This window comes from Saccopteryx leptura, chromosome 9 (genome assembly GCF_036850995.1).
Source record: "Saccopteryx leptura isolate mSacLep1 chromosome 9, mSacLep1_pri_phased_curated, whole genome shotgun sequence".
Classification (NCBI taxonomy): domain Eukaryota; kingdom Metazoa; phylum Chordata; class Mammalia; order Chiroptera; family Emballonuridae; genus Saccopteryx; species Saccopteryx leptura.
In genome coordinates, this window is record NC_089511.1 from 80,983,072 (window position 1) to 81,008,675 (window position 25,604).

Sequence of the window (25,604 nt, forward strand, 5' to 3'; positions counted from 1 at the left end):
CTGACCTCTGTGGGGACACGTCCCTGCATGGCCTGTCTGTCTGCAGGACAGAGGCAGAGAATGGATCCCTGGTCTCAGGTTCTCCAAGGGCTCCAGAGCCCAGGAAGGCCCAGGCTCTGTACTCCAGGCCTCTCGGAGGCAGGCAGATTTGCTCTGGGCCCCAGGCTGACAGCCATCCGAAACCCCGTGGCCCTGCCAGGTGGTCAGTTGTATGGCCCTTCAGAGCCCCCCAGGAGCCAGGTTGCCCAACTGGTGCGAGCTGGGCTGGAGCCATCTGGTTGTCCGGCTCTGACCACCTTCCCTGCCTGGCATTTCCTTCCTTCCTTGTGCTGGGTTAGTTTTGCATGGCTTCCATCAGAGGCAGAAGGCACAAGTCTGTTTGCTGCAGGGAGAGAGCAGGAGCCGGAGTGGGGAGAAGGGTGAGAGCTGCATGGTGATTAAACACTGCAGAGACCTAAACAAATGATGCTGCTCGGGAGGAGGAATGGGAGCTAGCCAGAACTGCAGATGGCTCGGGCTGATGTCTGTCCCCTGCCTGCGCTGACAGCTGCCCAGGGCCGCTTCCTGAGAGCCTCAGCGTGCTGAGTGAGCCTGCAAGACCTAACTCAGCCCTTGAGCACCATGAGGCTGGCCCCAGGACAGGGAGGACGCAGAGCCACGCAGCCGACTCACTGGCGAGTGGCAGAGCTGAGCACTTGCACGGGAGACAGCATAGTGACCTCACAGGAGGCAGGCTTGAATGAGATTTCATGTGACGTGCTGAGAACAGTGCTGTGCCTGAACCAGGTCCCCCTCTGTGTGTGGCTGCCACTGTCAGGGTTGCCTCATGACACTTCACAACAGCTGGGTGAGATAGGTTTGCATGCAGGTGAAGAAACATAGATGTACACACCTGGTCCTGCCCAAGACCACACAGTTCACAGCTAGTAGATCAAAGCCAGGTGCGCCCACTTCTGACTCCTGCCCAGTGTTCTTTCTCTCGTACCAAGGCCAGGAAGAGAATCCAGGGTCACACCTCCAGGGCTTTGAATACAGAAATCGGGGAGGTCAGCATCAGTGGCCAAGACCATCATCTCCTGGCCTGAGAGCTTATGTGCATTCTGAACCCAGAAGGGGAGAGAGAAGGGTGGCTGCTTCCCCCACCCCACCCCAGCCGTTCCCACAGCATTAAATGACCACGGAGTTCACCCATCATTCTAGACCAGGGGTTTTCAAAATGTGGTCCCCAGATCAGCAGTACAAGCATCACCTGGGAATTGGCTAGGAATGTCAAGTATTAGCACCCAGACCTGCTGAATTAGACACCCTACTGGGCATGAGGTGCAGCACTGTATTTTAACAAGCTCCCTCCCAGGTGATTCTGATGCACGAGTAAAACTGGCAACCCCTGGCCTACAGACCGAGGCGGTTCAGTCCTGCCCTGGGACCTCGTCATCCAGGACATAGATTCACCCAGACATCACCCAGGTGTGTTATGCTCTGAGGAACAGGTGCAGCCAGGAAGCACTAGATGTAAATAGAATTCTATAAATGATTCTTATTTTCATTGCAACAAGGCAGCTGGATATTTAAAGAAACCTTACAGAGAATCATTTCATCATGTCAGGAGCTTCTGCAAAGAGAAAGCTCCGTTCTCGTTTCCTGCCCCACCCCCACGTGTTCTGTAAATTCAGTCTGTCAGTTGGTGTCTACCTATGCGTAGCTAAAACAAGTAGAGTGTGCTAAAAGAATGGCAAAAAATAAATAAACAAAATAAAGAGTAAAAGAATGTCGAGTAGTCTTGAAAATGCACAGGTACCCATATGGTTTAGAAGAGATCAGTGGGATAAATGAAGGCCAGTGTGGCATCCTGGGCAGCTGGGCATCCACCGCCAACCCCTGCTGGGCACCTGGAGAGGTCATAACAGCTAGGCATGGGTGGTTTCCAGGGCTCCTCCTTCAAACACTCACACTCAGGGCTCCGTGGAGGAGTGGAGCGACCCGCTTGGAAACGTGCAACGTGCAGGTGACCCTCTGCTCTTGCTGGGTTAAGGGACGAGAGAGGAAAGCCCTGCCACCTGGCTTTGGGTAGAGAACCCACGGAAAGTTGTCATCTCCTGCAGTGCAGGGTCAGGAGGGAGCATCTGCATCTGCCACCGAATGCACCCACAGGGCCAGGTGTGCCCCTGAGCTAAAACCCCTGCCTCGTGTCCAGAGTGACTGCAGCTGCAGCGGGAGCCCTGCTGCCCCCTCTCAGCCGCTGGCCGCCTATGGCCCAGGCCGCACCTCACAAGCCTGCAGTGGGCAGGAGGAATCACTGTCTATGTTTCTGGCGCCAGGAACCTGAGATTCTTGGAGATTAACCAGGTCACCCAGCCAGGGGAAGGAAGCAGGGAAGGAGGGATGGTGTGGGGGGTACAAATGGTGGGAGGCAGGAGAGCTGGGGGTGCTGTCGGCAGGTTTGCCCTGAACTTGCTCTTTTTCAGAGCAGTGACCTGAGCCCAGCTCTTAGAGGTCAAGGATCACCTGACAGAGTGCTGCCCACACCAGACCCCTCTCCTGCCCTGTCACTCCAGTCGTTTAGGGCTGAGGAGTTTTCCAGGAGGTTCCTCTGTAGAAGCAGAGGTGTCTGGGATCGGCAGCTCCCCAGGCCTGGTCTCCGCCCAGGACCCCAGGGAGGTCTCTGTGCTGGCTTCGTTCGCCCAGGCTGGCTGGCCCTTTGAGAGTCCTGGGGTTTGTCCCTGGCTCCTGGCTTCCCTGGGCAGAGCCAAGGGCCTGGGGTCAAGGAGAATGGAGAGTGCACAGCTAGGCCTCCCAGCACTCAGACCCCGGCCCTCTTGCCTTCCACGAAGGTGGACGGCCGTGGTGTTTCGACTCTGGGGTCTCATTGACCCTGGGAAGGAACTGGCCTCACTCCGACCTCTTATGCTAGGAGCAGAAGGACACACCAAACTGCAAACAGCCAGCTGGGAACCTCAGAGAAGTCAACTACCCGGAGAAATTGATGCCCACAACCCCTCCTTACCCCCCAGCTCCGTGAGAGCACGTTTGGGCAGTGGTGCTCGGCCCCCAGGAGAAACTCTATGTACAGAATAGGAAATAGTTTATTCGGGTGGAGACTGCTGGAACGAGGGACATGGCTCCAGGCCTGCGAGGCAGAGCAGTGTGGCTCGGGTCTGGTCTCGCGAGTGCACTGGGAGCATGCCCGTGCCGGGTGCACTGGGAGCGTGCCCGTGCCGGGAGCACTGGGAGCGTGCCCGTGCCGGGTGCACTGGGAGCGTGCCCGTGCCGGGAGCACTGGGAGCGTGCCCGTGCCGGGTGCACTGGGAGCGTGCCCGTGCCGGGAGCACTGGGAGCGTGTCCGTGCCGGGTGCACTGGGAGCGTGCCCGTGCCGGGAGCACTGGGAGCGTGCCCGTGCCGGGTGCACTGGGAGCGTGCCCGTGCCGGGAGCACTGGGAGCGTGCCCGTGCCGGGTGCACTGGGAGCGTGCCCGTGCCGGGTGCACTGGGAGCGTGCCCGTGCCGGGAGCACTGGGAGCGTGCCCGTGCCGGGTGCACTGGGAGCGTGCCCTTGCCGGGTGCACTGGGAGCGTGTCCGTGCCGGGTGCACTGGGAGCGTGTCCGTGCCGGGAGCACTGGGATGGGAGCGTGCCTGTGCCGGGAGCACTGGGATGGGAGCGTGCCCGTGCCGGGTGCACTGGGAGTGTGCCCTTGCCGGGTGCACTGGGAGCGTGCCCGTGCCGGGAGCACTGGGAGCGTGCCCGTGCCGGGTGCACTGGGAGCGTGTCCGTGCCGGGTGCACTGGGAGCGTGCCCGTGCCGGGTGCACTGGGAGCGTGCCCTTGCCGGGTGCACTGGGAGCGTGCCCGTGCCGGGTGCACTGGGAGCGTGCCCTTGCCGGGAGCACTGGGAGCGTGCCCGTGCCGGGTGCACTGGGAGCGTGCCCTTGCCGGGTGCACTGGGAGCGTGCCCGTGCCGGGTGCACTGGGAGCGTGTCCGTGCCGGGAGCACTGGGATGGGAGCGTGCCCGTGCCGAGTGCACTGGGAGCGTGCCCTTGCCGGGTGCACTGGGAGCGTGCCCTTGCCGGGAGCACTGGGAGCGTGTCCGTGCCGGGAGCACTGGGATGGGAGCGTGCCCGTGCCGAGTGCACTGGGAGCGTGCCCTTGCCGGGTGCACTGGGAGCGTGCCCGTGCCGGGTGCACTGGGAGCGTGCCCTTGCCGGGTGCACTGGGAGCGTGTCCGTGCCGGGTGCACTGGGAGCGTGTCCGTGCCGGGAGCACTGGGATGGGAGCGTGCCTGTGCCGGGAGCACTGGGATGGGAGCGTGCCCGTGCCGGGTGCACTGGGAGTGTGCCCTTGCCGGGTGCACTGGGAGCGTGCCCGTGCCGGGAGCACTGGGAGCGTGCCCGTGCCGGGTGCACTGGGAGCGTGTCCGTGCCGGGTGCACTGGGAGCGTGCCCGTGCCGGGTGCACTGGGAGCGTGCCCGTGCCGGGTGCACTGGGAGCGTGCCCTTGCCGGGTGCACTGGGAGCGTGCCCGTGCCGGGTGCACTGGGAGCGTGCCCTTGCCGGGAGCACTGGGAGCGTGCCCGTGCCGGGAGCACTGGGAGCGTGCCCGTGCCGGGTGCACTGGGAGCGTGCCCTTGCCGGGTGCACTGGGAGCGTGCCCGTGCCGGGTGCACTGGGAGCGTGTCCGTGCCGGGAGCACTGGGATGGGAGCGTGCCCGTGCCGAGTGCACTGGGAGCGTGCCCTTGCCGGGTGCACTGGGAGCGTGCCCTTGCCGGGAGCACTGGGAGCGTGTCCGTGCCGGGAGCACTGGGATGGGAGCGTGCCCGTGCCGAGTGCACTGGGAGCGTGCCCTTGCCGGGTGCACTGGGAGCGTGCCCGTGCCGGGTGCACTGGGAGCGTGCCCTTGCCGGGAGCACTGGGAGCGTGTCCGTGCCGGGTGCACTGGGAGCGTGTCCGTGCCGGGTGCACTGGGAGCGTGTCCGTGCCGGGTGCACTGGGAGCGTGCCCTTGCCGGGAGCACTGGGAGCGTGCCCTTGCCGGGTGCACTGGGAGCGTGCCCTTGCCGGGAGCACTGGGAGCGTGCCCGTGCCGGGTGCACTGGGAGCGTGCCCGTGCCGGGTGCACTGGGAGCGTGCCCTTGCCGGGAGCACTGGGAGCGTGCCCTTGCCGGGTGCACTGGGAGCGTGTCCGTGCCGGGTGCACTGGGAGCGTGTCCGTGCTGGGTGCACTGGGAGCGTGCCCTTGCCGGGAGCACTGGGAGCGTGCCCTTGCCGGGTGCACTGGGAGCGTGTCCGTGCCGGGTGCACTGGGAGCGTGTCCGTGCTGGGTGCACTGGGAGCGTGCCCTTGCCGGGAGCACTGGGAGCGTGCCCGTGCCGGGTGCACTGGGAGCGTGCCCTTGCCGGGAGCACTGGGAGCGTGCCCTTGCCGGGTGCACTGGGAGCGTGTCCGTGCCGGGTGCACTGGGAGCGTGTCCGTGCTGGGTGCACTGGGAGCGTGTCCGTGCTCTAGGAAGAGCGTCTGTGCCGCCCTCTCCTCTGGCCTCCCCTGCTCTGCCAGGTGCTGCCTTCCAGTAAGCTGGAGGGAGATCTGTGGTTCTCAGCACCACCACCCCCTTCCTCTGTGGATATTGTGGTCAGTCCTTGGGTAGCCAAATGGTCCCATCCTGTTGGAAGCCATCTGTTCTCAGAATATGGGGGTGGGTACAGGGAGGCATCCTGGCTTCCATCTGTTGTGGGGTGGGTCGGGGCCCCTGGCCCCTCTCCAGCACACTGGCTCTGCTATTAATGCTGTGTAATTTTCAACAGAGGTGATCTAGGTTCCCACCCTTGCCCTGCTACTGGGGTAAAATGAGAACCCGCCTTGGTCCTGGCCTGCTGCAAGCTCAGGTGTGCCCTGAGCCAGACTACTGAGTCACGTAGGGGGCTTTTCCTGCAGTGTGCTCCCCTCTTCCTCAACTGTTGTGTCTGAAATCTAATATCCAGTGACCCCTCTCCTTTCTTCCTTTATACAAAATGTCTTATATACCCCAGGTTGCCTCTCTGTCTTTGGGAATTTTCATGGATTTATCATGTCTGTGTGAATTCCCCATGCACATATATTAAACTTTTATAATCTGCTGTTTAGAAGAAAAGTTTCCCTGAGCTCACTCACCCTCATCTCTGGAGCAGGGGCTGTGAGCCAGCCCCTGTGGGCACACAGGCCTCAGCGCAGCCCCTGCCCCTGGTCACAGGACAGCCAGCCCCCGTGGGCACACAGCCTCAGTGGCAGCCCCTGCCCCTGGTCACAGACAGCAGCATTGGAGCCCCCACCCACGGGGGAAGGAGTGTTCTCTTTCTGATGAAATACCCACCTTGACTTTGTTTGAGGTGCTTTTTCGTTGAACCTGAGTGACCTGGGAATGCTTCGATGCTGGTGTGAGGTGGGCAGGCAGTTTTCCAGGCTGGGATTTTCCGAAATCCCACGGACAGGCTCAGCCAGACAGGCTCAGCCAGCTGACTTCTCCTCTTGAGTCTGAGTAGCCTGCTGCAGGCCGCTTCCCCTGGGTGAGGGACGACCAGACCGGTTTGGGAGCGAGCCTGCCAGCTCTGAGGTCCTCAGAGTTCAGTTCCCAGGGTGAGTTCACATGCCTTGAGACTCCCAGCTCCTGCCAACCCGGGCATCCCCGGGAGTGGGGTGGGAACCCATGAGTATTCCAGGAGAGAGGCAACAGCCAGCCTGGAGGCCTCCAGCTGGGCTGGACCTCAGGGCCTCAGATGTCTGGACCTGCCCACCACTGGGAAGCAGGTAGGGCCCAGTGAGGCTGGGCTGGACCTCAGGGCCTCAGATGTCTGGACCTGCCAGCCACTGGGAAGCAGGTAGGGCCCAGTGAGGCTGGACTGGACCTCAGGGCCTCAGATGTCTGGACCTGCCAGCCACTGGGAAGCAGGTAGGGCCCAGTGAGGCTGGGCTGGACCTCAGGGCCTCAGATGTCTGGACCTGCCAGCCACTGGGAAGCAGGTAGGGCCCAGTGGGGCGGGGCGGGGCGGGGCGGGGTGGGCCACGAGGCTCCAGGGGCATTCTGGGCCGGCCCCACCATCAACCTGGTCAGTCTTCCCTGCATGTGGGGCCCTGAGCATGTGCAGCTGGGGTGGGAGGCAGGCGGGAGAGGGACAGGGTCACTCAACAGCCAGAGGGCCGGTAGATGATTCCTCCCTGCTCTGACTTTCATACCTGCACAGCGATGAGAGATGACAGAGCAGGGAGCAGAGTGTGAGAATGAATGGTCTAGAAAAACCAGAAGCAGTTGAAGCTCGGGACGGCATGCTACTGCAGTGCAATGATAGAGCCGTTGTGCCAGAGAGCAGGATTTCCCCCAGGAAAACAGCTCTGTTTTTCTGTTCTGAGGGTCAGTTGTCAGGGTCCTCAAGTCCAACTGCAACCCTCCAGAAAAGCCATTTCCTGGAGCCCTTGGTAGTCCCCGCAGCTAGACTGCAGTGTTCTCCCCTCCAGCCCTCGTCACCCCTGGGCCCTGCACAGCCCAGCCGTCAGGCCTCAGCAGACGAGACTCCCTGCTCTGGGCTCGTGGCCTTAGTACACGGGCACCTGGGCAAGGTGTGATCGCTGGAGCCCCTTTCATCTACAGCCCGTCCTGGTTGGGAGGAGTGTCCAGGCCAGGTGCGAGGATGGGCAGCTCACTCAAACCTGAGGGACTGAGAAGGGGCTGGGGCTGACCTTAGCTCTGGGAGGCGTGACCGCACCAAGAGGCCAGACCCTCACGTGGCCACTGTGATGGACAGACCGTCAGACTCGAGAGAGCCCAGCACCTACTTGCTCTCTTCCATACGGCCCAGGGAGAGGAGGAAGTTGCCCGAGGTCCACAGGAAGTTGTCCGGTGGCATACTAGGACGAGAAGCTGGGGTGGCGCCTTCTTGTGGGAGTGGAAGGTGGGCAGGAGGTTCAGAGCCATCTTGGGAACGTGCCTGCTCTCAGATGTGTGACATCACAGATTTGTGGGGGTGAAAAGGAAACCATTCGAGACCAGCAGCAGAGCCTCTGTCCTATGGTGTAATTACGGGTGAGTCCCTCCATCTCGGGCTTCAATTTCTGCCTCATGAAACACAGACAGCCTCGTCCTTGGCCTGTCCCTCACTGGGTATTTGTGGGGCTCCAATGAAGCGGAGGGTGCCAGGCAGCTAGAAAGACTAAAGGGCTGTCTGTGTGCCCATGTGATTCTACTAGGTCCTCACTGCCCATAGTGGAGGTGCCCTCCATTTCACAGAGATGCACATGCGGTCCCAGGCTGCCCCAGCGGGTCAGTGGTATGACAGGGCAGGCATACGGTTCCCTGAGGCCAGAGCTGCTGTCCCTGCAGTCCCAGGCTGCCCCAGCGGGTCAGTGGTATGACAGGGCAGGCATACGGTTCCCTGAGGCCAGAGCTGCTGTCCCTGGCCCAAAGGCCCCAAGTCACTGCCCTGCACCCTCTTCATGGTCATGTGCAGCTGGTGCAGTTTCCTCCTGGGAGGAGATGACCCAAGAGAACTGGCAGGGAGGGGGCCCTTTTTCCATTTCTGGGGAACACCCCACGGAGATGGGCCTGCAGCGGAGGACAGCTAAGTGACAGCCCTGTAGATAGCTCTGTTCTGAGGGGAGGGGGAGGGTCGGGCCACCCATTCCTGCTGGACGCAGAGGGGTGAGAGCAGAGTCCTGTCCTTGTCTCTGGTCCCAGGCCCACGTCCTGCTGGACACCCAGGGGATGCAGGCTGAGGAGGGGCCAGGCCTCTCAGTGACATGCCTCTTGTTGGTGGCCACTCTGCTGGCCCAGAATGGAGAGGACTGCTGCGAAGGCCACCCCTGCTGCCCTGCGTGGCCTGAGAGCTGAGTCAAATGAACAGCTCAGGGCTCAGTTCTGTGGGGGCCTGGGGTCCACTCAGGACAGAGTGTCTGCCAGGAAAACTTGGGTGTGGGTACAGCGGGATCATGGGGGCACACAGCCTGCCCACTGTGAAGGAGGTGGTGCAAGGCTGGGCCGGAGGCCCGGAAACATCGTGATCCTCTCAAAGATGGCCGAAAGAAATTGTATTTTATTTGAGCAACAGCATAGATGGAAGATAGAGAAGCCTTTTATTCCTAAAGGGATAGGTGTGTTCAATAACAACAAAATGACTAATTTTTTATTATTGATTGATTTTTTTTTAAGAGACAGAGAGAGAAAGGGAAGCATTTATTTTGTTCCACTTACTTGTACATTCATTGGTTGCTTCCTGTGTGTGCCTTGACAGGGGATCGAACCCACATCCTTGTTGTTTTGGGACAACACTCTAATGGACTGAGCTAACTGACTGAGAATTTATTCCTATATAATCCTTTTTATGTGTCAGGCATTGTAGTAGCATATTATGTGTATTAGCCTGTTTAATCCTCATGACAATTTAGGAGGTAGATAATATTTATCATCCCCATTTTACAAAAAAGAAACCAAAGCACAGAGAGGCTAAATAACTCACCAGAGGTCACACAGCTACTAAGTGATTGAGCTGGGATTTAAACCCAGGCAGTCTGGCTCCAGAGTCTGTGTCCTTGGCCACTCTGCCTTCTGGAGGTAGGAGGGAGTCAGCATTCTATAGCTTCCAAGTTTCCTAGAGACTTTGCCGTGAAACTAGCCATTTCTCAGATGTGGTTTAAAGCTTGGGACTTTCCTTCAGGACTCCTCACACCAGGACTGAGAGCAGAGGTTCCTTCTGTTGTCTCCTCGCTTTATAGATGAGATGGAGAGACTCTCCCAGGCCTGTGTCATCTCAACCCGCACGCACGTCCTCCCCCTTCGCCCTCACCCCTCATTTGTATGGGTCTGGAGTTTGGAACCCCGGTGTCCAGGTGCAGGTAGGAGTTCCTACTGTCCTGACCCCCAAGCTTCCCTGGACAGTCTCCCAGGACTCCATGTTCAGGGGATGAAAGAGGAAGGTCAAAAGGTAGGAGGATGTGGCCTGCTCCCAGAAGGCAGGTGGAGAAGCAGCAGTGTGTCCGGGAGCCCTGGGTGGGAGCCGGTGGGCAGACACTGTTATTAACATGAACACGATGCCAGCCCACGAGCAGGGGAAACCAGGGCTGCATCTGGTCTCCCCATTATACAAACTTATGAGCTTGATGATATTTCTGTCACCTGCTTACCTTTCATTCCCAAATTCGGCATGGTTCACCAATAACTGCATGTTACAAAACAGGTGTCGTCTGAGTTGGTTGTCGATTTTACTTGATGACAGCTCTGATCTCTGTACGCATCTGTGACAGGGTTCCTTTCAGGATGATGCACCTGAGGCTGTCACTGCCCCCAGGGAACCGGGAGCGGCTGGCAGGTTTAGAGGTCATGGCAGCAGGTCGCAGGCACGGTGACCGGTGACTGTCCGACTCTCCTGTCCTTGGAGTCATCCAGCTGTGATTCATTCCAGTCCCTCAGTCACGTGTTCGCATAGCCTGTGCCTGACATTGTGCTGGTGCTGGGGTGGCAGAGGTGAGCCCCTCGAATCCCATCATGGCCCTCGGGGCTCCTGCTCTCTCCATAGAACACCACAGCTGTGCCCCAGGTGGCTGCTGAGCACTGTTGTCCACCTGCACGGCCCCTAGGGACACGGCTGGAAAGGGGTGACCGGAACGCGCTGGTGGGAAAATTCCTCTGGCTGTCTCTCGGAGTGTGGGTTGCTGGGAGGCGGGTTTGGAGACTGAGATAAATGATAGGACACACTTGTCATAATTCAGAGAACAGACATAGCTGCAGAAGGTGATTGGAACAGGCAAGAAGCAGGAGGGACAGACTGCAGGCAATCAGGCATGATGATCTGAGGGTAGAGCATCTTCCTGAGGTGGCTTGTGGGGGAACCAGCTGCGTGTGAGCATAGGCAGCTGTACTGGGAGGGTGGGAGAGAGACGGGAGGAGGGTCTTGTATGGATTTAAATGTAAGCTGATGGTATGGAAGCATTTGAAACATTGTATTGTTAGTTTATTTCATTGACAGTGAACCTCACTTACCTGCTCCCAGGATTCCACCTCTCTCTGCCCCCCCAAGCTTGACTTGAGAGGGCACTGCCTGGCCCTGCAAGTCCCGTCCATGCCTAGGCTCAGAAGCCCCTCCTCCTTCCCTTTCGCTCGTATCCACTGTCACTCATGCAAACCCACAGAGTTCCTCTGTTCTCCAGCAGCCTTTTAGCAGCGGAGATGCTCTTTGATACTTAATATGCTTTTATTTCATTTGCGTGAGGCGTCCCCAGCACACTTGATAATTCTCCTGTTTAGCCCTTACATCCAGGTCCCTGTCCCCTCCTCCTGGATGGCACCCTGCTGCTCCAATCCCTTCCTGATGCCCAGGCCTTCCTAAGAATGAGCATTCCAGGCCATTCACTGTTATACATCCCCCTGCTTGCCTAGGGAAAAATTGCCTTTTGTTCCTGTGGCCACACAGCCGTCTCTGGTTTCTGGCCCCTTTTCACCCTGAGTCCTGCTTAGGAAGGGGAGCCCCTCGCATGTCCCCCGCAAGCTGGCTGCCCCTCTGATGCTCCAGCTTTCAGACCCCAGCGTCTGCCTCCCCTACGCCCACCCTCCATCTGCCAATTGTCTGCTGGCTAAAAGGCTGGTCTGGAAAATGCCAGCCCACCCCCCTACCTGGAGCCCCAGCGATGACCACGTTGGGAATGCAGGCTCTTCCTCCCGCTGCCTCTCAGATAAGGCTGCTGCCCTAGTGTTCATCCAGCAGGTCAGCCCGTCCTGGGCATCTGCTTTGCCGGAAGCTGCCGATACAGAGGCAAGTGCAGGGCCAGTCACTGTCCCCAAGGAGGGCACATCTGAGACAAGCCAGGTCTAAGCCTCCCCAGGGCTCCGCTGCAGAACTGGCCTTACTCTTACAGCTGGTTTTTGTTTTGTTTTGTTTTTCTTGTCCCTAAAGGACATTGTAGTGGCTGCTGGCTGCAGGGGTGAGTAGCCAGGCAGCTCTTGGGGAGCAAATGTCAGACCTTGGCCCCCCGTGGTGCCTCCCTGAGACATGCGTCCTGAGGAGTTCATGGTGCCTTCATGGTGGTGTCCTCTGGTGCAGGGACCCCCAAACATGTCTACTGGACCCCATTAATGGAAGATACCCCTCCCCCTTTGTCACACACTACTTTATGTACCTCTAGTACATAATCACAACACAACACAGCAGACACGTGCTGCTGGCCAATGACCTTAGTTGTTGAAGTCCATGCAGACCTGCAATGGAAACTCCAGTGTCCCCTGTGGCTTCCTGGATAAACTAGAAAGATAAGTGCAGGCAACGGGAGCATGAGCAGTCTAGCCATCTGGTCTTCTCCCCAGCTAGAGTCCCTTCTCCTTTCTACTCACCCCTCAGGCTTGCTGCTTCCCCTATGCCCCCCGCCCAGCTACTAAACGCCAGGGCTGTAGATGGTGCCAGGTGAGATAGCTGGACATTAGTCCTGGATCCTAAGGAACCTGCCCCACTGCACCCCCATTCCAAGTGCTGCGGAGTGGTCCTCACTCTGCCCCTCACTGTTCACCTTGGTGGCTCAGAAGAGGCAGCTCTGCAAAGCCTGTAGCTGAAGGGGCAGGTGGTCCTAGTCACTTGCTCAGGGACCTGGGGCTCACACACACTCAGACCCCCACCCTCCTTGTGAATGTCAGAGCTGCACCTACCCAATCCATTTGTCTCTGCTCTGCTGTGTGGCCAGAAGTACACAGATGCCAAGGCCCTGTAACTATCCTGGTGGTCACTCATCTACCCACCAAGGTCAATGGCGCTAATTGTCATTTTAACAAACATACATGCAGGGCCTGCTGTTTACCTGGTGGCATTCCTGTGCTTTATCATGTAACGTCTCATCCTAACAAACTTGGAGTGGGGAGTAGAATGACCAACACCCCATTTTAGAGATGAAGAAACTGAGGCACAGGGAGGTTAGAAGAGTTGCTGAAGGGGTCATAGAGGTGATGGAGACAGAGCTGGGCTCGGGTCTTACAGGTTTAGTTGCAGAGTTGGTGCCTCACCAGCCGTCCTGGTGTTCCATGGTGCAGGGGTGGAAATGGGATTGGGGGCTGCTTTTCTGGGGTTGCTGTGGGTCACAGGGGCCTTTGGTCTCTGCCTGCCTGCCCTTCCTTTCTTGGCTACCTCTGCGGTTGATCAACAGCAGTCACTTACAGCTCAGGTCTGCTGGCTGAGGCAGGCAGTTTCTGTGAAGCCCATTTCATAGACAGGGAAACCGGAGCTCCCTGTCTATGAATGAAGGTGAAGCAGCCATTGTGAAATCTCAGAGCGAGAGGGGCAGGACACAACTTTTAAGTCCCATCTGTGGGACTCCAGAGCCAGGGTTCTTAGCACCAGCTCCCCACGGCCTGCCCTCTGTCCCCTCCTCACCCCTGGGCGGTGTGGCACTGGTGTCCACGAGTGCTTCCTCGGCCCCTTCTGGAGGAGCCTGGGATGGCTTCTTCCCACTCATGTGGCACTTTGCTGCCTGTGAAGAGCGGCACAGTTGCCCTTGTGCCCGCTGCTTCCAGAGACCCCACACAGTGCTTTCAAGGACTCCATGCTTACTACACACCAGACATTGTTTTAAATACTTTGTGAGTGGTAGTGTCACTTAAACATCAGAATAATCCTGAAGAGTTAGCATTCGTACAATTATGCCCATTTAACAGATCAAGAAACTGAAGCCCAGAGAGAGCTTCTGTAGTTTGTCTGAGATCATGTAGTTCTAAGTGGTGCTACCCGGACTGTCAGGGTGAGTGGTGCTCAGAGGATGAGGCAAATGGTGGCCCCAGTGGCTCCCCAGGCAGGAGGAAGGACACTCCTGACCCTACCTGCACAGCTTAGGGTGGCTAGTGTCTCCCTGAAATTGTACGCGTGGCTGGACGTGCCCTGTGCCCACTGTGCCAGGCCTTCCACCCCTCCCACCCCATTCGAGAACTCTTCATGCCTGGTACTCCTGCTCAGTCCCAGAGCCTGTGCTCAGTGGTCCCTTTTCACACCCAGCCCCAACGAGTGCCCAGAGCAAAGACACACAGGACCAAAGAGGCGTGCAGGCGCACCCTACTTCATCAAAGCAGGCACGCTCAACTCAGCCATGTACAGACAGCCAGCTCCGGGCACACACGCAGGCACACACCCAGAAAGCCAGACACCCACCCCACTGGGCTGTGTTTCTGTGCTTGTGTAACCCCCTACCTGCCTCTGTGTGTCGGTCGGTCCTCGTTCTGACAGTGCCCAGACTCCCTTCCTTTCTGGCTGCAGATTCCCACATGTTGTCGTTAACTAGCATTTGCCTCGGAACAGCCTGTGTTGGTTTAAGCTGTGATGACAGCGTGCACTGGGTCCGTCTGCTGCGCATCCTCCCACCGCGTGTCTGCCAGCATGGCCTCTGTGCTCAGGCCGAGCGGGTGAGGGAAGTGCTTCCTTGCTCCCTATCCTGTCCCTCTCAGTTGTAGGGACGTGACTGCTCTGGCATCTGTCTTCTGCACTGGCTGCCTAATACACACAGCCCATCTGCTCACAGCGCTCTAGACCCCGCTAGGCCACTGACCCCCCTTTATTTCCTTCCCTTTAAGGAAAGATGCTTCAGTAGTGATAGGAAGATGAGGGCTGTCCTTGACCAGGCAGGAGGGTGGCCTGTGACGCTGGAGGACAGCTCTGAACGCCCCGTCCCTCCCGCGTGGTGTGGGGGTCCTCAGGAGGAGCGGGGGCGGGGGGCGGGGCAGTGCGGGCAGCAGGCGCACCATCTGGGCTGTCCTTTGTGTGGGCAGCCAAGCATCCCTACATTGCTGCGATCCAGCTCCTCGTGCTTGGTGTGCAAATGAGTTTCCAGATGCCCAGTGCCCCCCGCACAAGAAGCAGTAACTAGGAGCCTGGGAGAAGAATGGAGCAATCTGGAAACTCATTTCTGTTTGTTCCATCCTCTTTGAATAGGCTGCTCCCCCTCCAGCTGCAGCAGATGTGTGCTGGGCGCCCACTCTGGGGGCATTTTGCCATGGTTTCTGGGCAAGCACACGCCAGTGTGGGAGCGTCTCTCCAGCACTTCTCTCCCTGTGCAGTGTGGAAGGGCGAGCCCACAGCGAGGGGCGGAGTACATCTTTTAAGGCACAGCCCATTGGCACCTCAGCTCAGAGAGAGAAACAAGTCCCTCTTGGGGGGAAGCATAGGCTGGATCTCGCCCCCCCCCCACATGCCAACTTGTCAGGTGTCTTTGTGCACCCCACAAGCAAAGTGGATATAGCCAGCAGCCCTACTGGGAGCCCTCACCACCCTGGCCCATTCCCCGTCAGAACCACTGCCCTTCTCTTGCCCTTGGGCCCCTCGCCAGCCCATGGGAACGTGGGCGCCTCTCTCCCAGGCAGTTCACTGCAGGACTGGATGGACGGGGTTCTTCTGCTGGCCCTAAAACCCATCTCCTGACCCCTGCCTATTCATTGAGGGGCAGGAAAGAACCTACTGGGCCACAGGCAGGGGCAGGCTCTGGTTGCATCTCCAAGGGTCCCATCCCTGCGGAGGGGGACCACCACTCAGGATCTGAGCAGTTTGAAGTGGCAGCCCTGCCCAGTCTCTCCCGGCCATGTGCGTCTGGGTGTCTTTCCCCCATGCTGGCTGAACGTATTGTAAAGGGTGAGGCCTGTGATTCAGTCGGAGGGGCTGCAGACCATGCCACTCGGTTTTACCTTCTGATGGAGTTTCATCTCTTTCTCTACATTCTGGTCCAGTGTTAGACTCTATCACCAGGCCTTGGGACAGGGGCACCATCTGTGTCTATGGCCCGTTCTGATTACTGTGAGCGAGTGGTTTTGCCTGCCTGAGCCTCAGTCTTCTCATCTGTAGAATGGGGATAACCGCTGACATGATGGATCATGTAAACAGATTTGGGGAAAGGACACAGAATCATGTTGCACAGCGTTCAGGTGGAAGACGCTCTAGATGAGGAAGTGGGCTCTGTGTCCAGGCAGCTGGCTGAAGCGGTCCTGGGTTCAGAAAGCTCCTGACTGCCTGTCTGTTTGGCTGCTTGCAGAACTGTCCTATCAGTCTGGTTGCAGTGCTGGCAGAGGGTGGGGCTTTGGCTGGGGTGTGGTCACCTCTTTCAGCTTCCGCACAGTCTTCAGCAATTCCCCCGCCAGCCCCTTACCACAGCCCTGCGAGGAAATTAGGGCAAAAGACATTACTTCTCTTCCCCTGCAAGCAAACTGAGGCCCAGAGAGAGTCTGTGAGCTCCTTAGGGTCACACAGAAAGCTGGTGAGAGCCTAGCCTTCCGACTCACTCCTCCCTCCCCAACCTCGGCTCGCTCCTGTGCTTAGAAAGGCTGGCCAGGCACGCTGCTCTGAGGGTGCTTTTGGCCCCTGGTGGCCACATTGAGACTGAAGGATGAAAGAAAATCTGCCCTTTCTTCCCAGCGCCCTGTTAATTCTAGCTGCTTTTCTCTTGGTTTTTAAGGACCCTCTAAGCCTGGATGTGGAGGATTGGCAAGAGTTTCTGCCTTTGGTGCCCTCAGGGGACTCTAGCTTAGCTCCAACCCCACCCCTGGGCGGCTCTCTACCCTGAGAGGTCTTTGTCTTCTCAAGCCACAGGCCCAGCTGTGCAGGGCCAGGGTCAGATCTGACCAGAGCCGTGTGCACACTTGCTCAGGGGAGCCCTTTGTGGGGAGGAGTTTAGGGGGCATCCTGCAGGCACTCCTGGGCTTGTCCCTGGGATCCAGGAAGGCTCTGGATTCTGATTCAACCTTGTGATTTTGGCTCCACTGTGGGGAGAAGCCACGTTGAGCTGCTTGTCCAGTCTAGGGGTTGGCATCACTGAGAAGTCTGGGGACGGCCAGCAGTTTCTACACTCGCCCTACATGAGGTCTTTGTTTGGTACCCCGGTCTCCTTTTGGTATCATCTCCGCTGTCCCCTCCACCATATTGACTCTCCTTTGTGCCATCAAAATCAGCCCTCCTGTAACCTGCTCCTACAGCAACAAGCGTTTCCGGGGGGGGGGGGGGGGGGGGTTAGTCTCATTTTACAGGTGAGAACATCAAAGCCTCCTGAGCAGGCTTAGTGACTCTCCTGGTGTCACCCAAAGGTGGGGAGCACAGTCAGCGTCGTTAGCACAGGGAACTTGTGATGGGGGTGGGCATGTCTGGGTATGGTGGCCAAGGTGCCCGCTAACCCTCCCCCCCTTCCTTGCAGCCCTGCTGTCCTCCTGGTGTGAGGAGCTCGGCCGCCTGCTGCTGCTCCGACATCAGAAGAGCCGCCAGAGCGACCCCCCCGGGAAACTCCCCATGCAGCCCCCCCTCAACTCCATGAGCTCCATGAAACCCACTCTGTCGCACAGGTGAGTGGGCACGGGCCCCAGGGCCGGGCCGGGGGCTGCTTGGGTGGGCTCTGGGCAGCCACCCCTCAGGCCACAGATCTTAGAAACACCAATCAGTGGGGTGAGGGCCTCAGAGTAGTCATGGGTATATTACATCTTCCAAAACGCAGATGTGTAAGTCTTTGTGAGTGAGCACTGTCTCCCCGTCCATCAGACGGGTTGGAAGTGCTGGTCTTACCCAGCCTGACTGCTTTTTCCCTTTGGGGAAGGGCTATCGCTTCTTTGGGTCCAGACTTCTGGTGAAAAGTCAGCAGTTCCAAACCCAGCACCTTCCCTCTCTCCTGAGCAGCCTCTTGGGCTAACCCAGAGATACCCGGACAGTAAGGGGCTCGGGAAGGACACAGGGCTGCTCTTCCCACTCCCAAATGGGGAGGCTGCCCAGGCTCTACGAGGAGGAGCTTTGCTGTCACAGAGGCAGGGCCACTAGAAGCTCAGGGTCATGGGCAGGAATGGGATTGTCCAAAACCACTAGGTGCCAAGGAACTGGCCGGTCTGCCTGCATCGGCCTTAGAAAGAGCACATGGCCGGGACCTGGAGCGCTCCAGTTAACTCTCGCTAGTCCCTTGCTGATCTGGGAATGCTTTCTTCTGGTGCTCTGTGGGCGGACCCTGAAACGACAGGGCCCGTCATGCTGTGTGCCCCCCTGTGTGGATCCTGCTGATGACTCGGAGGGGCATTTGCAATCAGAGCGCAGCTCCTTACCCAGCCTGACCACGGCACCTGAAGCCCAGACCTCACTGCAGGAGACCTGGTCGCACGGTTGAGGCACCACTGGAAGTGGGGTATTGGCCATGCCTTATAAATCAAATTAGAGGCTATTGGCTCTCAAAGAAGGACCTCACGCTGCTAGAGCCAGAGCCCCGCCCGGGCAGAACGGCCCCGACACATGGGTCTCTGCCTCAGTCAGAGCACTCTGTGTGACAGCAAGCCCACCACCCCGCAGGGTCACTGCCTCACTGCATCCTTGGCTGGGCCCAGGGCAACTCATTTCATAGAGGAGCCCCATTCTGTGGGTGTTTCTTGGAGGCATACTGTTGGATTTGAGGGTAATTTTTCAAGGTGCAGAGCCTTGAATGTCTCGGTCCCTGGCCACTTGATTGTTCTGGTGTCCCAGGCATTGTTAAAGTGCTTTCACATATTTGGGGGTCGAGTGGGGGTTCACCCTCGGGTAAGAACTCTGCTCTAGAGAACAGAACAGGCGTCCATCTCCCGTCCACCTCTTGCTCCAGGCCACAGGTCTCCGCTGTCTGAGCCCCTGCCAGGCTGCCGAGTGCCACCTGGGGCTGAATGAAGCCCTAGTTACACGCTGCCAGGCTGCCGAGTGCCACCTGGGGCTGAATGAAGCCCTAGTTACACGCTTTGCACTTAGCCTTGTCATTGTTAGCCCCAACTCTCTGTTGTCCTGCCGGAACCACCCTGCCTGTCCTCATCCCACCTTTCGTGGCCTTCCCAACCTTCTCTCCTCCAAGTCATTTTGGAGAAGAGGTTGCTGACGGTGGGCCAGGACCAGCAGCCCCCACTAGACACCTGCCTTGGACCTACTTGGCATGACCACGTGGATTACAGAGCACCATGGATCCGGACCACGGACAGCCCTTTGCATGGTCTTGGATGAGTTAAGCTAAAAGCACAAGGCTGCTAGTCTTGGGGTTAATTAAACAGACAAAGGGTGTCTGTGTTTCAGGGGCTGGATCTTGCTCATTGGGGAAATAGGACGCAGGCAAAATTAGGAGCTGGAGATCGAGGCAGGGTTAGGGTTGGGTGGTAGGCAGGCTTGGCCTCAAGGTTCAGAAGGATGAGATGGCCAGGCTGTCTGTCAGGAGGCTGCTCAGAGGACAGCTTGAGTAATGTAGGTTTGAATTGCGTGGTCATTGAAGATCCATGTGTGAGTGGCCCTGTGCAGTTTCAAGCCCATGTTGTTCAAGAGTCAACTGCACCGTCACAGAGAAGAAGCCGTTCTGACCATCGTCCTCCACAGCTGTACTGAGTGACTTGGAGTAAGCAAGTTCGTTTGCCTTTTCAGGGAGATGGTGGGCCAGGGTGAGCTTAGGGACCCTGAGATGTTCAGAATTTGGTGCTTGGGGGTGCCTGGCTGTTTGAAGATTTAGATCCTGTTTGAGGGCTCTGAGAACAAGCAAATGGGGAGGGGAAGGAACACCTGGAAGCTTGGCCCCCCAGGCTGCTCTGCGGGAACCGTATGACTGCTGGCTTCCTGTAGCTCAGGTATTGTAGTCACATTCGTTCCAGGCCGTGGAGGCATTAGCAGCAGGCTGGGGGTTGGGGCCTGTGTCTCCAGGTGAAGTCCATGACCCTTCAAGCCCCTGGGCACAAGGTGGTGCTCAGCACCATGAGGATGTGTTAGGAAAGGGTCAGGCCTCTGCAGCCGAGCCCCAAGGGGTCCCCGAGGTTAACTGGAGTCGGGAGGAATCCTGAGTACCCACGTGCTTAGATAGAGCTGTAGGGTTTGCAGAGCAGTGTTTGGACTCACTCCCTGTTTGGGCCTGGCCACAGAGCTGTAGGTGGGCACTGTCCTGTCCACCACAGAGGAACACAGCCCTGCACAGGACAAGGGGCCTGCAGAAGCCAGCCCAGTGCAGGAAGGGGCTCAGGCCTGCAAGCAGGCAGCAGGACCTTTTCCCCAGTCCCTGCAGTGACCATATTTGACACCAACAAATATTTCTTTCACTCCCAGATCCTTAATGAGTGGTTAAAAGAGCCAACTGCAATTAGTACATTGTCCATATGAAAATCAGTGCTGCAAAGGTCATTAAAAGCCTAGTAAATCATGTTTATACTCTTAATTTGATTACAATCAGAGCTGGAAATTGTTAAGGAAGACTTGAGGCCAAGGGGTGCCATCCTTTTTCTTCCAGGTGAGGGGTATGGGACCCCCAGAGGAGGGCTCCTGGGCTGCTGCAGGAGGCTGGGCACAGGCCCTGGAGACGGGCTACAGGCTGCTGGGCTTTCAGTTTCAGCTCTGCCCTATTCTGGCTGGGTGACTTTGGAGCAGTTCCGCAGCCTCTCCGTGTCTGTCTGCTCATTGGTAGACATGGAAAAGGGCAGCCCAGGACCTACATGCTCATCACCAGGCCTGGCACACAGGGAGCCCCATGGTCTCGTTACTCTCCCAACCTCAGCCTGTTGACATCCGCCTCGAGTGTGGTCATTCGTGGTCAGCTCACACAGAGAGGCCAGTCCGTCTTCCCCTGCTCACACCACTTTCAGCACTTTCGTTTTTAGCTCTTCGCACAGCCATTGCCGAAAGCTCAGGTTGTCATCAACCCCTCTTCTTGCCCCCAGAAAATTTTTTTAAAAAAGAACAATGAATAAAAGGGGGGTTGAAGAACTCATAAATCCTGCTTCGTCAGTTCCTTCTTCCTATTGAAAAAATTTAAAACCTTCTAATATGCAGTTAGCTGCACAAGTTCCTCTATAAGTCTCACCACAGGGAGGAAAGGAAGCAGCCCCAGTAATTGGGATGATGGAGAGCACTGTTAATGGTCCCCCTAAATTAAAGAGGGCGGGAGCTCCGACTCGCACTGCCTTGTGTTTCATTAGGGGGAACACGACAGCCTTGCCCGGCGACAGGACCAATATAGCGGATCAGGGAAATTCATTAGGGTCTGACAGTGCCCTTAATCGGAATTCGTTATTTCTCCCAAATAAAGTGGCTGTTAGAAGTGCAAGAGAAGAAATAACTCAGCCCTCCTTCTCTCTCCTCCTTGACTGTCTATAGACACTGTGTCGGGTGCTGCCCAGGAGCCAAGAACCATCCCTCCCTCTTTCTGGGCTTGACTCATTTTCCCACATTTAGCAAACACCTGTCACTGCCCATGGAACCGACAAACAGACATCTAAACCATCTATTCTAGCTGCAGTGTGAAGAGCTCTTTATAACATACATAAAAAATGTGCTGAGGGAACCGGCTTTGAAGTATCAGTAGGAGTTCACCAGCTACAAAAGGGAAGACGGAGGAACACTGAGGAAAGCCTTAGGCTTGGAAGATTACATTCACCAGTCAGGAATGATAATAACATCTCCTTCCATTGATAGCCTATTTGCAAAACTTTTAAGTACCTTCTTTGTATCATCAAATAAATATGGCGCTTGCATGGCAGCAATCGGCTGGAGAAATCAAGAGAAAAGTATAAGCACAGGTGGGAGGGGCTCTCTGCTCTGTTAAACATGCCCTGTGTTTGTATGGTTCATCCTAGGAGAGTTTTAGTCCCACTTTACAGATGAGAAAGTTGAGACTGACTTAACATCTCCCAGATCATAGTAATCACCCATAGCAGAGTCAAGGCTCCCCAGGAGTCTAAGTTCAGAGCCCAGATAGGTAAGCACTGTCCTGCAAGGCCTCCTTCTGCCATTTGAATGTTACGTCCAAAACTGTTAAGTCCGAGTCCCTGAATACTTGCCAATTTACTGAGTTCGGTCGAAGCTAGTGATTTGATATGTAAAGTGTTTTTTTCCCCGGGGACACTGTTTGGGTTTTCTCTGCAGCCAGTCTGCAAGGCCAAACTTTACATACCTTCTGCTCCTTCATGCTGGTTAGCTTCCCAAAGATGATTTCCACAAAAGGCTCCAAGAAACTGTACCCTTTTTGGTCATCATCTTAGTGTGAGTTTCCTTCCGTTGTAGCCATCTTTGTATGGGGCCGCTCTACCTACTGGGTCCTGAGCCCCCTTACATGGTGGGTCATGGGGAGGCACACTGGTGGCATGGCCCTTGATGAGCTCTGGGAACCCCCAGTGAGCCTAGGCTCCTAAGAGAGCTTCTGTTGATCCCACTTAAAGGGACTAAACAAGCTCTTCAGTGAAAGTCACTTCCCATTGTTCCTGGTGTCTAGAAGCCACTCACAAATCCTAATAAGAGCGACAGCAGCACAGCCGGTGGCTCTGGGGCGCCGAGGTCTGCTGGACAGTCATTCTGCCTTACATGCATAAGCACACCCAGTCCTCGTGACAGCCTCTGAAGGGGCCATTATCATCCCCATTTCGCAGATGACACTGAGGCACAGAGAGAGTCCCGCTTTCAGCAGGGCAGGACCTCCCACTCCTTGGACGCAGGTGCCCCTGTGGTCACCAGCACCCTGTGGGTGGTCAGCCATCAGACTCTATGCCTGGACATGTCTGTTCATTCTCAGGCAGCCTCCTGAGGGCAGGCATGGAGAGGTGCTGTTCGTCCTTGGCACCTTGATCAGCAAAGGCTCCTGAGTCCTGTAGGTGTGTGAAGACATCCTGCCAGGCACAGGGAGCCTGAGAACTCAGGGCTCCGGGGCAGGATGAAGGAGACACGGGCTCATTCAGGCCCCAAAACCATGAGAAGCAAGGGCACTTCAGGCCACTGGACATGGCAAGGGCTTCCTGGAGGAAGTGGCCTTTGGAGAGGGACCCTCAAAAGGATGAGTTGCGTTTCTCAGGGTGGGGATGAAGTATTCTGGTCTGAGAAGAGGTACAACGGGGTGAGGAAGCAGCTAGCTGCGCCCCATGTGAGAACCCCCCCCCCCCCCCCCCGGTGTAAGAAGACACTCAGCAGAAGAACGCCACTGAGGTTCCAGAGCCGGTTCTGGCGCAGGAGCCTCTGTCGGTGGAATAGGATTCTTTTTTTTTTTATAGAAGCAGAGATAGGGACAGACAGACAGGAACGGAGAGATGAGAAGCATCAATCATTAGTTTCTCGTTGCGCATTGCGACTTCTTAGTTGTTCATTGATTGCTTTCTCATATGTGCCCTGACCGCGGGCCTTCAGCAGACCGAGTAACCCCTTGCTGGAGCCAGCGACCTTGGGTCCAAGCCGGTGAGCTTTTTGCTCAAACCAGCTGAGCCCACACTCAAGCTGGCGACCTTGGGGTCTCGAACCTGGATCCTTCCGCATCCCAGTCCGACACTATCTACTGCGCCACCGCCTGGTCAGGCTGGAATAGGATTCTTTTTTTTTTTAATTTTTCTGAAGCTGGAAACGGGGAGAGACAGTCAGACAGACTCCCGCATGCGCCCAACCGGGATCCACCCGGCACGCCCACCAGGGGCGACGCTCTGCCACGACCAGAGCCACTCTAGCGCCTGGGGCAGAGGCCAAGGAGCCATCCCCAGCACCCGGCCCATCTTTTGCTCCAATGGAGCCTTGGCTGCGGGAGGGGATGGCCGGGAATCGAACCCGGGTCCCCTGCACGCCAGGCCGACGCTCTACCACTGAGCCAACTGGCCAGGGCTGGAATAGGATTCTTGAGACGGTTCTGGTTGGACAGGACTGTGTCTGGGGCAGCTTGTGGCCTGAGGCCAGCTCGTGATGGATTGAGGATGTATGGAGCTGGGCAGGAGTGCTGAGAGTGGGATTCTCAGATCCCAGGGGCTCTGGCCTCCCTCTGAACAGCCAGATAGGGACAAGAGGAGAGAAGGGGTTCCCAGTGGGCAGCCCTGAAATGCCAGGGACTTCTGGCCTGGGCTGAGCATATCTGCCGGTTAAATAGGACTTGCCAGAGAAGGGTAGGAGCCTCAGGACACCCCCACACAAATACACAGGTCTCTGTCTTTTGTGTGTGTGTGTGTAACAGGGACAGAGCAAGACAGAGAGGGACAGACAGGAAGGGAGAGAAATGAGAAGCATCAATTCTTTGTTGCGGCACCTTAGTTGTTCATTGATTACTTTCTCATATGTGCCTTGACTGGGGGACTATAGCAGACCAAGTGACCCCTTGCTGGAGCCAGTGACCTTGGCTCAAGCTGGTGAGCTTTTGCTCAAACCAGATGAGCCTGCCCTCAAGCCGGCAACCTCGGGGGTTTCGAACCTGAGTGCTCCGCATCCCAGTCCAACGCTCTATCCACTGTGCCACCGCCTGGTCAGGCTTTGTGTCTTTTCTTTATCACCCGGCTCCTCCTAACCTGCTAGGGCCCTGGAACCTTATTTGTACTCGGTCCTTGGCACAGGGTGGGCCCCCAGTGGTGATGTCTGAGTCTGAGCAATGGCATCAGCAGGGCTGACTGCCACGCCTGTGGGGGCGAGAGCCTTCACTGTGGCAGCAGGAGCTGTCTCCCCAGGAGATGAATCACAGCCCTGTTGGTACGGCTGCCACTTCTGTTTCTGCAGCAGGTGCGAGTGGAGGCGAGCAGGTCCCCCAGACCACCCCTATGTGCATGTGCCCGCCTCTTCCCTGGGCGTACACAGCAACACATCAGCAGGGCTCATGTATGCACACATGCATGTGCCCCAGACACATGCTTGCACATGGGTGTGCACCTGGGCTCTGGGGCGAGTCTGCCAGCCAGACGGCAAAGTGCCCAGTTTGGGAACATTGGTTAAGTTTGCTTCTCACAGAGTTTGGGGTAGAGGGGGCGAAACGGGAAGGAGCCGGTGTCTGCCCACAAGGCCCACCCACGGAGTGGCAGGCCGTTGGAGCTTGTCTGTGGGACTGTGATGTATCCTGGTGAGCTGGGTCCTCCTGCCTTGAAGCGGTAAGGCAGCAGCTGCTTTTCCTCAGGGGCTCAGAGGGGCCCTACTGAGCTCTGGGGGCTCCCAGCAGCCTTTACTTCCTGACCCTGCCAGGTGTCAGAAGCAGACGTCAGTCTGCAGGGTTGATGGCAGCTCGTGGGGCAGGAGTTCTGGGGAGAGTGGACAGACTGCTCTGTTCAGTTGCTGGGGTCCTGAGTTCAGTCCAACTATACTTAGGACCCTACATGCAAGAAGTTGTCCAGGGATTTCCTCTTTGTTGTTTAGAGCCATAGCCTACAGGGCCTCCCTTTGAGACTGTAGTGTGCCAACCTTGGGATAAGGCAGTGTCCCAGGCCCCCGGGACCTTCCTGGGAGATCAGAGGATCTTCCAGCCCGGCTGCGCTGAGAAGCAGGCTCAGTGCTTCCTCTCCTGTGTCTCCATACTGCCCATGTTCTCTGAGTCCTCAGGCAGCAGCCCCAGGTATACTGAGGACCACCTTGTCACCTTCGGCCTGGGCCTCTGGGCCTCGCCCCCTTTCTGATGACCCATAGCATATCTGGCCAGCAGGGAGCAGTCAGGAGGGCTGGGTCCCTAAGACCAGCTCCTCTACCCCGATTCTCGGCCTGCTATTTTTGTCCAGAAGTCATGAGTAATGCTCAAGTCTGTTTCACTGTCCGTTCAGACAGCCTTTCTGTCTGCATTCTCCTCTGAGGCACGGTTGGCCTGTGTTTTCAAAGCTGCTTGATCCACAGTAGATACACATATTACACCATGACCCAGGGTGCGTGTGCACTTGTATATGAATCTAAGACATAAATTCAGGAATTGTGTTCTCCTT

General features: G+C 57.3%; 1 protein-coding gene and 1 long non-coding RNA gene across 2 annotated transcripts in view; one reads left to right on the forward strand and one right to left on the reverse strand.

The window, feature by feature from the left end:
* The first annotated feature begins 8,019 nt into the window (after window positions 1-8,019).
* The window catches only part of ZMIZ1 (zinc finger MIZ-type containing 1), a 50,620-nt gene continuing 33,035 nt past the window's right edge, over window positions 8,020-25,604 (forward strand). Inside the window, exons 1-2 of the mRNA XM_066349696.1 lie at window positions 8,020-8,042; window positions 17,150-17,294. Of these exons, the coding sequence (XP_066205793.1) occupies window positions 17,242-17,294 (53 nt within the window). The 5' untranslated portion in view covers window positions 8,020-8,042; window positions 17,150-17,241. The remainder of the gene's footprint in view (window positions 8,043-17,149; window positions 17,295-25,604) is intronic.
* Window positions 9,134-14,398, reverse strand: LOC136381230 (uncharacterized). Its single transcript, XR_010747033.1, has 3 exons — window positions 14,170-14,398; window positions 11,622-11,746; window positions 9,134-10,683 (listed from the first exon to the last, which is right to left on the reverse strand). It is a non-coding gene; the product is annotated as an uncharacterized lncRNA (long non-coding RNA).